This window comes from Curcuma longa, chromosome 3 (genome assembly GCF_044706935.1).
Source record: "Curcuma longa cultivar G26 ecotype Majalengka, Jawa Barat chromosome 3, ITB_CL_G26_1.1, whole genome shotgun sequence".
NCBI classification, from domain to species: Eukaryota; Viridiplantae; Streptophyta; class Magnoliopsida; order Zingiberales; family Zingiberaceae; genus Curcuma; species Curcuma longa.
The window spans coordinates 7,439,242-7,450,981 of NC_133863.1; the positions used below are offsets into that span (position 1 = coordinate 7,439,242).

At 37.9% G+C, this 11,740-nt stretch overlaps 2 protein-coding genes across 2 annotated transcripts; one reads left to right on the plus strand and one right to left on the minus strand.

Annotated features, from left to right (window-relative positions):
• Window positions 1–18: 18 nt before the first annotated feature.
• On the plus strand, window positions 19–7,047 carry LOC141823247 (uncharacterized). Its single transcript, XM_074710508.1, has 11 exons — window positions 19–407; window positions 516–636; window positions 1,682–1,767; window positions 2,657–3,041; window positions 3,122–3,222; window positions 3,565–3,631; window positions 4,122–4,349; window positions 4,741–5,193; window positions 5,424–5,496; window positions 6,111–6,377; window positions 6,457–7,047. Exons 1-10 carry the CDS (start codon window positions 19–21, stop codon window positions 6,356–6,358), a joined length of 2,151 nt encoding a protein of 716 aa, XP_074566609.1. The 3' UTR covers window positions 6,359–6,377; window positions 6,457–7,047.
• Window positions 7,048–7,153: 106 nt separating this feature from the next.
• Window positions 7,154–11,348, minus strand: LOC141823250 (filament-like plant protein 4). The gene is made up of 4 exons (XM_074710511.1): window positions 11,307–11,348; window positions 10,486–10,606; window positions 7,659–9,484; window positions 7,154–7,537 (listed from the first exon to the last, which is right to left on the minus strand). The coding sequence occupies exons 1-4, from the start codon at window positions 11,337–11,339 to the stop codon at window positions 7,259–7,261; spliced, it is 2,259 nt and encodes a 752-aa protein (XP_074566612.1). The 5' UTR covers window positions 11,340–11,348; the 3' UTR covers window positions 7,154–7,258.
• Window positions 11,349–11,740: the final 392 nt, after the last annotated feature.

Consider the following 11,740-nt stretch of genomic DNA (forward strand, 5'->3'; position numbering starts at 1 on the left):
CCTCGCTGCCTCACTCCCATGAGAGCCTCTGCCTTACCGCACCCACCCGCCGCCTTCCGCCGCCTCCACTCCCCGTACCTCTCCGCCGGGAGAATCCCAGGCTTCCTCTGCTCTCATCCTCCCAGCTCCCTCCCTGATCGCAGGGCCTTCTTCTCCCGATCGCTCGGCGGAGCCGATCCCAGCCCCAAGAACCAGCCACACAAGGGGAAGAAGAAAGAGCAAGGAGCGAGAAGAGGGGAAAGATCCGCAGGAGGCACGGAGGAAGTGCACTGTGAGGTCGACGTTGTCTCTTGGCGGGAGAGGCGGGTTCAGGCGTGGATTCTCATCAATGCCGACGTCGAGTCGGTGTGGAGCGTCCTCACGGATTATGAGCGGCTCGCCGATTTCATCCCCAATCTCATCTATAGGTATTCATTGATCTCCTGAGATGGTTAGGTTAAAAAGTGTAAATTTTTCGTTGCTATTTTGGTGCTTTGTTTGTTTTTTTTAATAATACAAAAAAAAATGCGATATAGTGAGAGGATTCCTTGTCCACATAAGGGGCGTATATGGTTGGAGCAGAGAGGGTTGCAGCGTGCGCTCTATTGGCACATTGAGGCTCGGGTGGTCTTGGACCTCCAGGAATTTCCAAACTCGGTATGTGCATTATCAACAAAAGTAACAAGTTTAGAGCTTTTTTTTCCCTTCATTTTTTTTTAGTTTAAATTAGGCAATGCTCACATGGCCTTCAATGCTTTATTGACTTTTTGTGATCGACACCTTGGCACATTGAACGATAGCCCCACTTAGCTCTGCTCAACTCCAAATCCATATCGAGTCTCCCTATTTCATCACGCAGAGTAAGATCTACAAATTACCTTAGCTGCACACTTAAGATCCAAATTGTTAGAGCACACTTTCTAATTTAAATGCATTCGTCAAACCGTGATTATCACTAATCACAAGGTAGAAACTAATAATTCCACTATACTATTATTTGCCAAAGAGTAATTCTGTGTGATGATGTTAATCAAGAAATGAAGATGGTACATGATAGTTTGTTTATCCAGCAGCTGATGGTTGTGTAAGTTGAGAAGAGTTTTCCTTTCTGAGTAATCTCAATTCTCAAGGTTTGTTAGATACGTATGTTGCCAAACATAAGTTTTCTGTTTGATTAAACAGTAAAAACATCAGGCCTGATACAACTCCATACACTGGGATTCTATATATTGAAGTGTGGACACTGTTTGTAAGTGTTCTGTATTGATAGTCACAGAAAATTAATTCACATTGTCATCAAAAGTTGTCAGGATCCTTTCATCTGAGCAAAAATGTTGTCAGAAAACTGAATAAAGATACCGACACAGGATCTTTTTATCCAGAAAGTTATATATTTCTTTTCAATGAAAGTCTTTGATGCATTGTGTAGTTATACATTTTGTTTGGCAGATATAGTTTCATTATAAAGTCAAAGAATAACAAAAAGGTGTTATGCAATCAAGAAGGATCTGTTTGTTGCATATTATCCATTTTAGTCAGAAAATGTGAGTTATGCTTCATTTTTTTGGTCTGTGGCAACTGCCTCACATATTTTGCAATATATCAATTTGGCTTGTCAATTTGACAGCTGATCCCATTTTACTTTCTCAAATTTGTTGAATTAGGAATCAACATACATACCACGATTTTTTTTTGTGCATAGGTTAATGGGAGTGAGCTTCACTTCTCAATGGTTGATGGAGATTTTAATAAGTTTGAAGGGAAATGGACTGTGAAAGCAGGCCCAAGGTATGTTTGACTAGCACCATTTTCTTCTGACTCCAATTGATGCTACTCTTGCAAAGCGATTAATCATTTTTTTTCTTTCTGCACATTTTTTATGAGTTGTCTATCTATTAACTTGCTAATGAAAGTTGCAATCATTTTTGAATTTTTAATCAGTTCACCATGACTATAATCATAAGATTATAATTGACTTGCCAACAATCACATTCAAGAGGTTCACTTTGCTTGGTATATGTAGATTGGAATTCCCTTACGTGGGTTCGTTAATCCAATGGCAATGAATTATGCTCTAAATTTGGGTAGTTGTATAGACTCATGAATTTTCAGGGTAGGTTGGTAGCAACACTCTACCTCTGTTGGTTACACTTGTGAATCATCAACTATATATTTGATTTTTTAGTTGAAACAATTGTCGAGTTAAATGTTTTGTACTGAACCCTTTCCTCAATGCTAGCTTTCCTGGGATCTTGGCAACATTCCAAAAGATTTAGAACTGATGATCAAATCAGCAAACTATCCCAAAGTTGTCATGTTGTAGTTCATGTCGTGCCTTCCATGTGTTACAATTTTTTTCCTTTGCTTTTAATGATAATCTGTTTGACAGCTACCTAAGTCGTAAGAAAGGCTTAGACAAGGGGCATGCAACAAAAGATCTGATGATAATGTGTGAACTATAAAGCTTGGTTGATTGATTGGATACACAATGCTTTTGTCAATGGGAATGGATGAACTATTACTGTGACGTTGTTTGCTTTGTGAATTATTTGATGGAAATATTATCTACATATTTCAACGTTTAAAAAGATTAGCAACGTTTCTGTCTTCATCTGCTGATATGCATTGTTCAAAGAATTTATATGCTGCAGCTTTCATTTAATTCATAGTCTTACAGGTCTTCAATGGCAACTTTATCCTACGAAGTGACTGTTGTGCCGAGATTTAACTTTCCAACAATTTTTCTTGAGAGAATTATCAGATCTGATCTTCCAGTAAATCTGCGAGCAATTGCTTGGAGAGCTGAGAGAATATTTGAAGAAATTCAGAAGGAAATCATGTCTACGAATGGAATGAATACAACTTTAAGGGCCTTATATTCATCATCCAAGACTCAGAGACTGCCTAATAGCTTAAAGAAACCTGCCAAGCCTTTAGGTTCTGTGCTTTCTTCACCGTCGACTGAGCCAAGTGCAAAGTGGGGTGTTTATGGAAATGCATGCAGGCTTGATAGGCAATGCATGGTCGATGAAATTCATCTTCGTAGAATTGATGGCCTGTTGGTAATCATTTACCTTAAACTAGTATTGCTTTTATTACATATTGATTCACATCTTAGTTTACTTAATGACTATGTATGAAGGAAAATGGAGGGGCTCATCGATGTGTTATGGCTAGTGTTACCATCAAGGCACCAGTTCAAGAAGTTTGGAGTGTCTTAACTGCATACGAGACGTTACCTGAGTAAGGGTCTTTATCCTCTACTTTCATTGGTTGCTATGAATTGTTCTTCATAAGTGTTTTCCCCTTCAATGTAGCAAAGTTATTTTTTTTTAATAGGCTTTTTTCAATGTCCATTCTGAGATGTCAGAACAGAATTTATATACTGCCATGCATTTCTCAATGTCAAGTGATAAACTTAACATATATTGTGATGCTTCTCGTACTTATTTATTTTTAGTAGTGATCAGCAACTCGTTTTTCTTTTTATCCTCAACCTCTGTTTACACAATCTCTTATTCCATTAGTTCATTTTTGTCACTTTTGTTTCTTTATCTTGCACTTAATTAAACCTTTTTATGACAGGATTGTTCCGAATTTGGCAATTAGCAAAATTCTATATAGAGATAAGAACAAGGTTCGCATTCTACAGGTAGAAACAAACTATCTTGCAGCTTTTGTTGTCATGTACTGCCACTGCCTTTGACCAATACTTCATTGAGTCTTTAGTATTATGATTTAAGGTAAAATATTGTTCTCGACAATCTTACATGTTCACTTCTTAGATACAGTGATGCTAAATCTAATTGTTTGTTCATTGGCCTTCTTAGTGGTTAAAATTGCAACCTTTTCAAAAGGAAGGTTAAGAATTCCATTTTTTTTTTGTCTATCATTATGGTTTTGAGCTTCGAGAGCAATACTGAGATGACGTGTTGACAATCTAAAAGTTAAACATGTCCATGATATGACACAGCCTGGAAATAATGTCTGATGTCTGTCATGCTGTAGTAATGCTTTGATTGTTGATGAAAGATTTCTGATTAAACCATCATCTTTTGTCTTCATGGAATTAGTTGTCTTGAAATGTTTTGGGAGCTTTGTAGCTTTTACATTCTTAAAATTTCAGTAAATTATGTTTGCAGGAGGGTTGCAAAGGCCTGTTGTATATGGTGCTTCATGCACGCGTGGTTTTAGATTTATGTGAAGACTATGAGCACAAAATCAAATTTGAGCAAGTTGAAGGAGACTTTGATTCATTTCGGGGGAATTGGATTCTGGAACAGCTGGGTGATCAGCATACTTTGTTGAAGTATACTGTAGAATCAAGAATGCACAAAGATACATTCCTCTCAGAAGCTATCTTGGAGGAGGTCTATGCTTTTCTGATACTTTGATTGTGATACTTATTTATACTTCCACTGTGATACTTATTTTACAACTTCATGGAAGGAAGCAATGATGCTACATTTGTACCTTCATGATCATGATACTAGATATTGAAAATCTGCCAAATGACTCTTTGAATACTTTTTTTTTCCCTTCCACTAATGAGGTCTATTTATCAGCAGAATAACAATATCAATCATATTAGACATTTTAGATATTACTAAATCTCAAGTTGTTGAAGTAATTACTGTCAAATGGCTGTACATCTTGTGATCTGTTAATCTGGTCTTACAAATTGCAGTAATTTAGTTGGTCTTTTGCAAGTGCTTTTTTTGTTGTCTTTGATGAATAATAATAAAGATCTCTATTTTTCAGGTTATTTATGAAGATCTACCATCAAATTTATGTTCCATCCGTGATTTTGTCGAAAAAAAAGTATCTGCAAATAGTGACCAAGAGAATCATTCTGACAACCATGTTGATCCAGATGATAGTTCGTTGCACAACAGTGAGGGTGCATTATTGGATCAGTCTGCCCTTCATGGTAATTCTTTGCGTAGTGTTCGGCAAAGACCAAAAGTCCCTGGTTTACAGGGAGATATTGAAATTCTCAAGACAGAGCTTACAGCATTTATTTCAAAATATGGTCAAGCTGGGTTTATGCCAATGAGAAAGCAGCTTCGGATGCACAGAAGAGTGGATATCGAGAAGGCAATAACTCGCATGGGTGGATTTAGGAGGATTGCAAACTTGATGAACTTGTCCCTTGCCTATAAACATCGAAAACCCAGAGGTTACTGGGATAACCTAGAAAATCTACAAGAGGAGGTAAAATGGAAATTCCTCGAGCAGTTTTAGTTATCTTTTTCCTTTTCCCCACTTGCCAGTTAAAGCTAGATAGTAGATCATTGCCAGTCCCACTCTTTTCTCCTTGTGCATAAGAATCTCGATCATCATCAAGGGAACCAGGCTGAATCTTTCTTCTAGAATCTATTGTATTTTAGATTTAACCATCTCCAGCAAGCCATGTTAGTTACTGATTATTTGTAAAATTACAGATCGGTTGGTTCCAGAAAAACTGGGGGATGGATCCTGCTTACATGCCAACTAGGAGGTCTTTGGAGCGTGCAGGTTAGCAACAAAGAACATTCCTACTAATATTTACCTGAGTATTGGTTAATGTGGTCAATTAATAAAAGTTTTAATTTGATTTGTATAGTAGCAATCGAGCAGACTAGAGAGTAGGACAAAACTTTCTTAATTGTTATTCTCTTGGAGAGAGTCCAATTCAATACAAAATGCAAATATCAAGACATTTAGGTTATAGACCTTTCAGCATTTAAGCATGCTTTAATAAGCCTCGCTTTGTAATAGGTAGATATTCATCCGTATATATATCTTGGACTAGATATAATAAATAATAGACAAATTGCATCATAAATGCATAGTGCATTGTATTGTTACTCTAATTGAATTAAAAAAGTAAAAAAAAAAATCCTAATTGAGCCTTAGATTAGTTTGTAAATATGTTTGCTGAATATTAGCGAACTAAGCTCACTAACATTTATGCTTAAATTTTGTATATTTTTGCATACCAAATGAACATAAACAATTGTGTATCAATTCTGTATACGAATATGTTATTCACCTACAGTCCTAACTGGGAAGATAATGGACTTATATTTCCATACTCTGGCTCATTTCTTTTGGTTGGTTCTCATTTTTCTACGTCTACACATTGGTAGGACGCTATGACATAGCTCGAGCTCTAGAAAAATGGGGAGGGCTTCAGGAGGTTTCCCGCCTCCTGTCGCTCGAACTGAGATACCCTAGGAGAAGATCAGTCGTTGTCGAGCAAGATGAGCAGAGCAATATCACTGCATCCGGTGAACCCACCACCCAAGAAAAGAGGTCAAGCAAGCCACTGATTGCTCAAGATACACAAAAATGGCTCATGAAACTGAAAGACCTGGACATTAACTGGGTGGAGTAGCACTACTACACTTGGTGTGGTAATGAAACAATTTTCTTGTTCCACACAAGGCATTTTTACTGATTGTTAGTTTGATCATTGCCCAGTTCTATTTGCAGATAGAGAGATCCATTAAAAGTTTTTATACGTGAACTCTCAATCTCCATTGTGTTCGTGTCGGATATCATCACTGTAAATATGTCAGAGATTAAATCGTCACTAGTGTTGGATATTTCTATTGGAGTTTTGAGTAATGTAGGCTCGCCATTGTCCATTGATAGAATGGGTGACAAAAGCTTGCAAATTGTCAGTAAAATTGTAACTTTTGAATAGTATAATTGTACACTAGTTAAACAGTATGTCTTAGATTTGTAACATAAACCGATTCAGAGCCAGGTCCAACAAGAATTTGTTCAAAAAGATCTCTCCCTCTTATCAGCTCAACTCTATCAGAAGCAGCACCTGAACATTCAAAATCAATTATCACGAGCTCCAGCTGCATCATGCCCATGGACACCATGCCAATGCTGCCCCCATGCTTGCAAAAGCGAACGGAAAATGGACCTGAGACATTTCAAAGATCGAACCTTTTGACTTGATGGGAACAAAAGCTTAACTTGTGAAAGTTGGAAGGCTCTGGAGTCAGTGACCTCTAATATTGTTTGTACTGACAAAGTTTCACATGCCAGTCAATGAGCCAACTAAGTAAACTACACTCCGCAGATGACATGACTCAGAATTTTAAACTTCAACTATGCATGTTAAACATTCAAAACAAGAGTTTTAATTTCAGCTCCACAGATTTTGCATTGAAGAACTAGCAACTGTGCATCTGTCAAACAAATTACAGAAGCTCCCACAAAATTGTCTCAGACTCATCTCTCATTGGAAAATACAATATTGTTTTTCTGTGAGATTATCTCACCTATGGGGGAATGAACTCTGCGACTGCGACAATGATAAATCCTGTGTGCCACTGCAAACAACCGACTGACCACCTATTTGTTCTAGGGGGCTGCTAAAATCTAATATCTTGGGCTCCCCTTTAAGTTCTTCCATTACCTCACCATTTGATTCTGGTGTCTTTGCCTCAGGCAAGAAATCCTCCAAAGTAGCTAATGATTTGAGCTGCAAGTTAAGGGCAGCCATGGTCCTCTGGCACTCTGCAAGCCTTCCAGCAGCCTGAGCAATCTCATTTTCCTGCTGGACCATCAAGTAGTTAAGATGAATCCATGAAGAAGTACGATCATATTTCGAAAGATGTAAAACTTTGAACTCAACCAGTAATCATGAAATGCAAGATAAAATGAATGTAAATTACTTGTCTGATTGTCGGTCGTTCATTTGAGTTTGTGAACTGCTGCAAATCATCTTGCTTTTTGCGAGATAATTGTTCTTCCAGTGTAAGACACCTTGTTGCAAATTCTACAGTCAATGCCTTCTCTTTCTCCATTTGTTTTTCCAGAATAAGCACCTTATCTTGCAGGTTCCGTATTTCCATGTGTTCTAATTCGAGTTGCACGACAAGTTCTATTTTCTTAGCCTCTGAAAAATCTGTATCGGACTTGCATTCTCCAGACAATAATGTATCCTCTTCAACTTCCCGGTATGGTAAATCTGCCTTTGCATCAATGACTTTCCTAATTGGACGATTTGCTGCAAGCTGTGCACAAAACGTTTCAGATTTCCCTTCAGCTAGATCAAACCTATCATGAAGCTTTGGAGATCCAATTGTGTCTAATTCGACCGGACAGTTTAATTCCTTTTTCTTTGGTTCAAAGATATCCATTTTCTGGCATTTATATGCACATCTGTCAGACATTATCTTCACTTCTTCAGCTTCCTCTAACAAATTCATCTTCTCGTCTGACATGGTACTTACCCAGCATGCATATTTATTTTCAAGTTCATTTTTCTTGTCTTCCAAGTCTACTGCCTCAGCATTCTTACATCCACTGCTAAATTTTGCAATCAATGGCTTCTCTACCTCAACTTCTCCCTCCAATAGTTCAACTCTATGTTTTAGATCCATAATTTCCTTGTATGCAGCTTCATGCTCAAGTTCCATGTTCTTTCTATTTGCCTCTAATATTTCTAGTTTTACCTCTAGAGTGTTCTTTTCACCACTAGCCCAACTGAGTTGCCCATGCAAGTCAGTCAATTCATTTTTGACTACTACAAGCTCATCATGAGAAATCTCCAGTTGGCTGTTGGTTTCAGCTAAAGTTGTCTCCAATACTTCTTTTTCAATTGCCATTTTGTCAATCTTCTCTTCCAGCATCGCTATCTGCTGAAGCATACTGTCGACATTACTAGGTAATATCTGTCTAAGATTACCAACATCCAAATCAGCTTCGTGCTCCAAAGAAGAACTTCCATAGTCAGCTTCTGTTAGTGCAGCGAACCTCTCCATCTCGAGGAAGTCATCCATCAGGTCAATTTCTACAGGGCTATTAAGATTTTTGCTAGTTTTCTTTTCATTTTTGAACTGATCGAGCTCAGTGATTAAAGCTGACGCCCATGAATCTGGAATGCTGAAGTCATTGTCCAGACTAAACAACCTTTCAGCACTATCAGACTGGCTGTCTGTAAGAGACTCACCATACAACGAATTGCAAATGAGTTTAGAATCATTAACCAATGATGATTTATGTGTTCTAGAACGTAAGCTTCGGCACTCAGCTTCAAGCTTTCTCATCTTCTTAATGCTTTCCAAATGTTGTTTACTAGCAGTTTCTGCAGCTCTGATACTGAGTTCCATATCTAGTGTTCGGGTATGGAGATCCTCATGTAAAGACACTAATTCACTTTTCAATGAGGCATTTTCCTTTTCTAGAATCTCAATTTTCGAGCAAAGCTCATGATTGAGCAAGGTGCAGCTTTTGGTTTTAGCTTCCAGCTGGGCTTGGAGTTCAGCTAGACAGGTTTCGAGTTGAGATTTCTGAGACACCCATTCAGAGGCTTTCTTGATGATAGCATCCTGGATTCTCTCCTCTTGTGCTTCTCTTGATTGTTGAAGTTGCCTGACACATTCTTTGAGGGCATCATCAACATGGCCAAGTCTTTCCTCAAGGGAGGTGTTCTTCTGTATTGCAGCTTTGAGTTGCTGCTTTATTGATATTACCTCCTTTTTTGACTTCTCCCACCCTGGCAAGATAATTGAAATTTTCATCACTAAGCAACAAAGTGTATCATAGATGTTTCAATTAGCCCTTCCATGCTGAACATTACAAGCCAGCTTACAGTATGTAACTTGGACAACAATGCATATAATTTCTGGTCTCAAATATCTATTTACCTGTTATTTTCCTGATAAATATGTTGGATCTGTTCAAAAATGAGGTTTTGTTTAACAGTCTGGTAGTTTTTTTGCATCAATATTCAAAAGATTGCTTATAACTGTTAACACTTGATTAATAAGAAAAGAAACAGCATGGCATTACGAATTTATCACACAATTGTCAAATGCCCATCAGTGTATAATCTGTGTCAAGCAGACATCAAACCCATCATATGAAAACGTCCCATTTGATATCTACTCAACTAGTTTCCTCAGTATCAAACATGATTATTTTGATTTTTTTCCCCATATTACATGAGAGAGGAGATTACTCAAACCTATGAGACATCATCACAAAATTGCATGATCCTTAATGTGACAGTTTATATTTTGAAGGAAATTTTAATCGATGCAAATAAATGAGTATCAGGAGCCTATAGCCTCTAGCATCATATTGTGTATGGGGATATAAGAAAGTTAAGCAAATTTACAGCCTATAAACTTAATTAATAAAAGGAACAAGAACATCTTTTAATGGATAGCACGCATCATGTCTTCTGTGATATGTAAGAACATGATAAGCTGACTAAAATTCGCAATGGCCATTCAGGTCATTATGTGAGTAACCAGAGTTGAACAATTCTGATTGTTGGCACATGACTGTCGTTCCATGCTAGTAAGCATGTACATTACATTTGAGCTGGGAGGTGGTACAAGGAAGAAGATGATATGGTAATCCCCAACCATACTTTACTCCAGTCCCAGATTATCCACTTCACATGATTGGTGCAAATAGATAAACAAGTTTCAGTTGAAATGTCACAATTGATTGCACATTAAGGTACTTAGATAAATGAAAACAAATTACCTGAAAGGGCTTCTTCAGCAACTTTTGCATGCTGCTTGACCAATTCCTCTTTAGCAGACACTCTCTCCAGAGCAACATATAGCCTCTCAGTGAGACTCTCAGGAATTCCATCCACTTGTACCTGCAATTAATTTTTCAGATATTCAATCAACTTCCAAATTATTTAATTCAAAAACTGTCCACATTTCTTAAATCCAGATAAAACCATTTCAACAATTGGGTACACTAAGAGATAAGAAACACTATCTTATGACATGAGCAATTATATTGTCACAGTATAAATTTTTTGATAGTAAGTGAGAAGCCACATATCCGTCAGTGTGCAAATGCAGTAAGCATCTCTTCGCATTCAATTGCCAAGATCAATAATGGACACAAGTATGGAAAGATTGGTCAGAAAAATTCATCAAAAGCTGTATATTATTTTCCCTTTTCTAAATTTGCTAGTGAATAGCTACATAGAGAATCAAAGCACTTTTTCATGAACTGTCAAGCACACCACATTTGCATTTACAGAAGCAAGTAACAAAGCCAGTTTTTTGTAACCACATTGCTCTACTAAACTGGACTGCTGAACCATAATGCTCGAAGAAGCCTGGCAAAACAAGATCATAACTTCTCTACATACCGCAGGAATGAGAAAGAGAGAAATTTGAGGGAAGAATTAGGGAATAGTAAAAACGGAACCAAAGATGAATCAAATGAATGGATATTTTGCTACGCCCAGATGAGTACTATTCCAAAAATGTCGCCTTTGAAACAATAGTACTCTAAGATGAAAACTCGAACAAAAAAAAGGGAAAAAAAATGAGAAAACACACCGATGCCGAGCTCTCCGTCTCGCTATGGTTCATCTTCAACAGTATTTGTAACTCCTCACACAGCGTCGAGGCAGAAAGAATGCGCCCCCAAACCCATCAAATCTCGCCTATCCACGCTCGAATGCAAACATTTATCGACAAAGAATCCGAATTCAAAGAAGCGAAAATAAGGGAGAAGAGCAGGAAAGGAACTCCATTCGCGAGGCGTCGATACGGTGGTTTCAGGAGGCGAAAGAGAGAGAACGAGGAAGGAGACGAAGAGCCCTGAGGAGGGACATGGCAGCGGAGATTCCGTGCGAGGGAATCCGCTGTCAGATATACACACACCGCACAGCGAAGCTCAGCCACATCTACATCGTACATCAAAAACAAGAAGCGAATAGACGGTTGAATTTTTCCTGTAGGCTGTTCGAATATCACAGCGGATGTAGTAG

Bases quoted from the DNA above. Each gene is read 5' to 3' on its own strand.
- LOC141823247 (XM_074710508.1), top strand. From the start codon at position 19: ATGAGAGCCTCTGCCTTACCGCACCCACCCGCCGCCTTCCGCCGCCTC. The intron at 3,042-3,121 runs GTAATCATTTAC...CTATGTATGAAG, and splicing joins GTAGAATTGATGGCCTGTTG to GAAAATGGAGGGGCTCATCG. The intron at 5,194-5,423 runs GTAAAATGGAAA...GTAAAATTACAG, and splicing joins TAGAAAATCTACAAGAGGAG to ATCGGTTGGTTCCAGAAAAA.
- LOC141823250 (XM_074710511.1), bottom strand. From the start codon at position 11,339: ATGAACCATAGCGAGACGGAGAGCTCGGCATCG. The intron at 9,485-10,485 runs GTAATTTGTTTT...TTATCTTGCCAG, and splicing joins TGCTGAAGAAGCCCTTTCAG to GGTGGGAGAAGTCAAAAAAG. The intron at 7,538-7,658 runs GTAATTTACATT...ATGGTCCAGCAG, and splicing joins AACGACCGACAATCAGACAA to GAAAATGAGATTGCTCAGGC.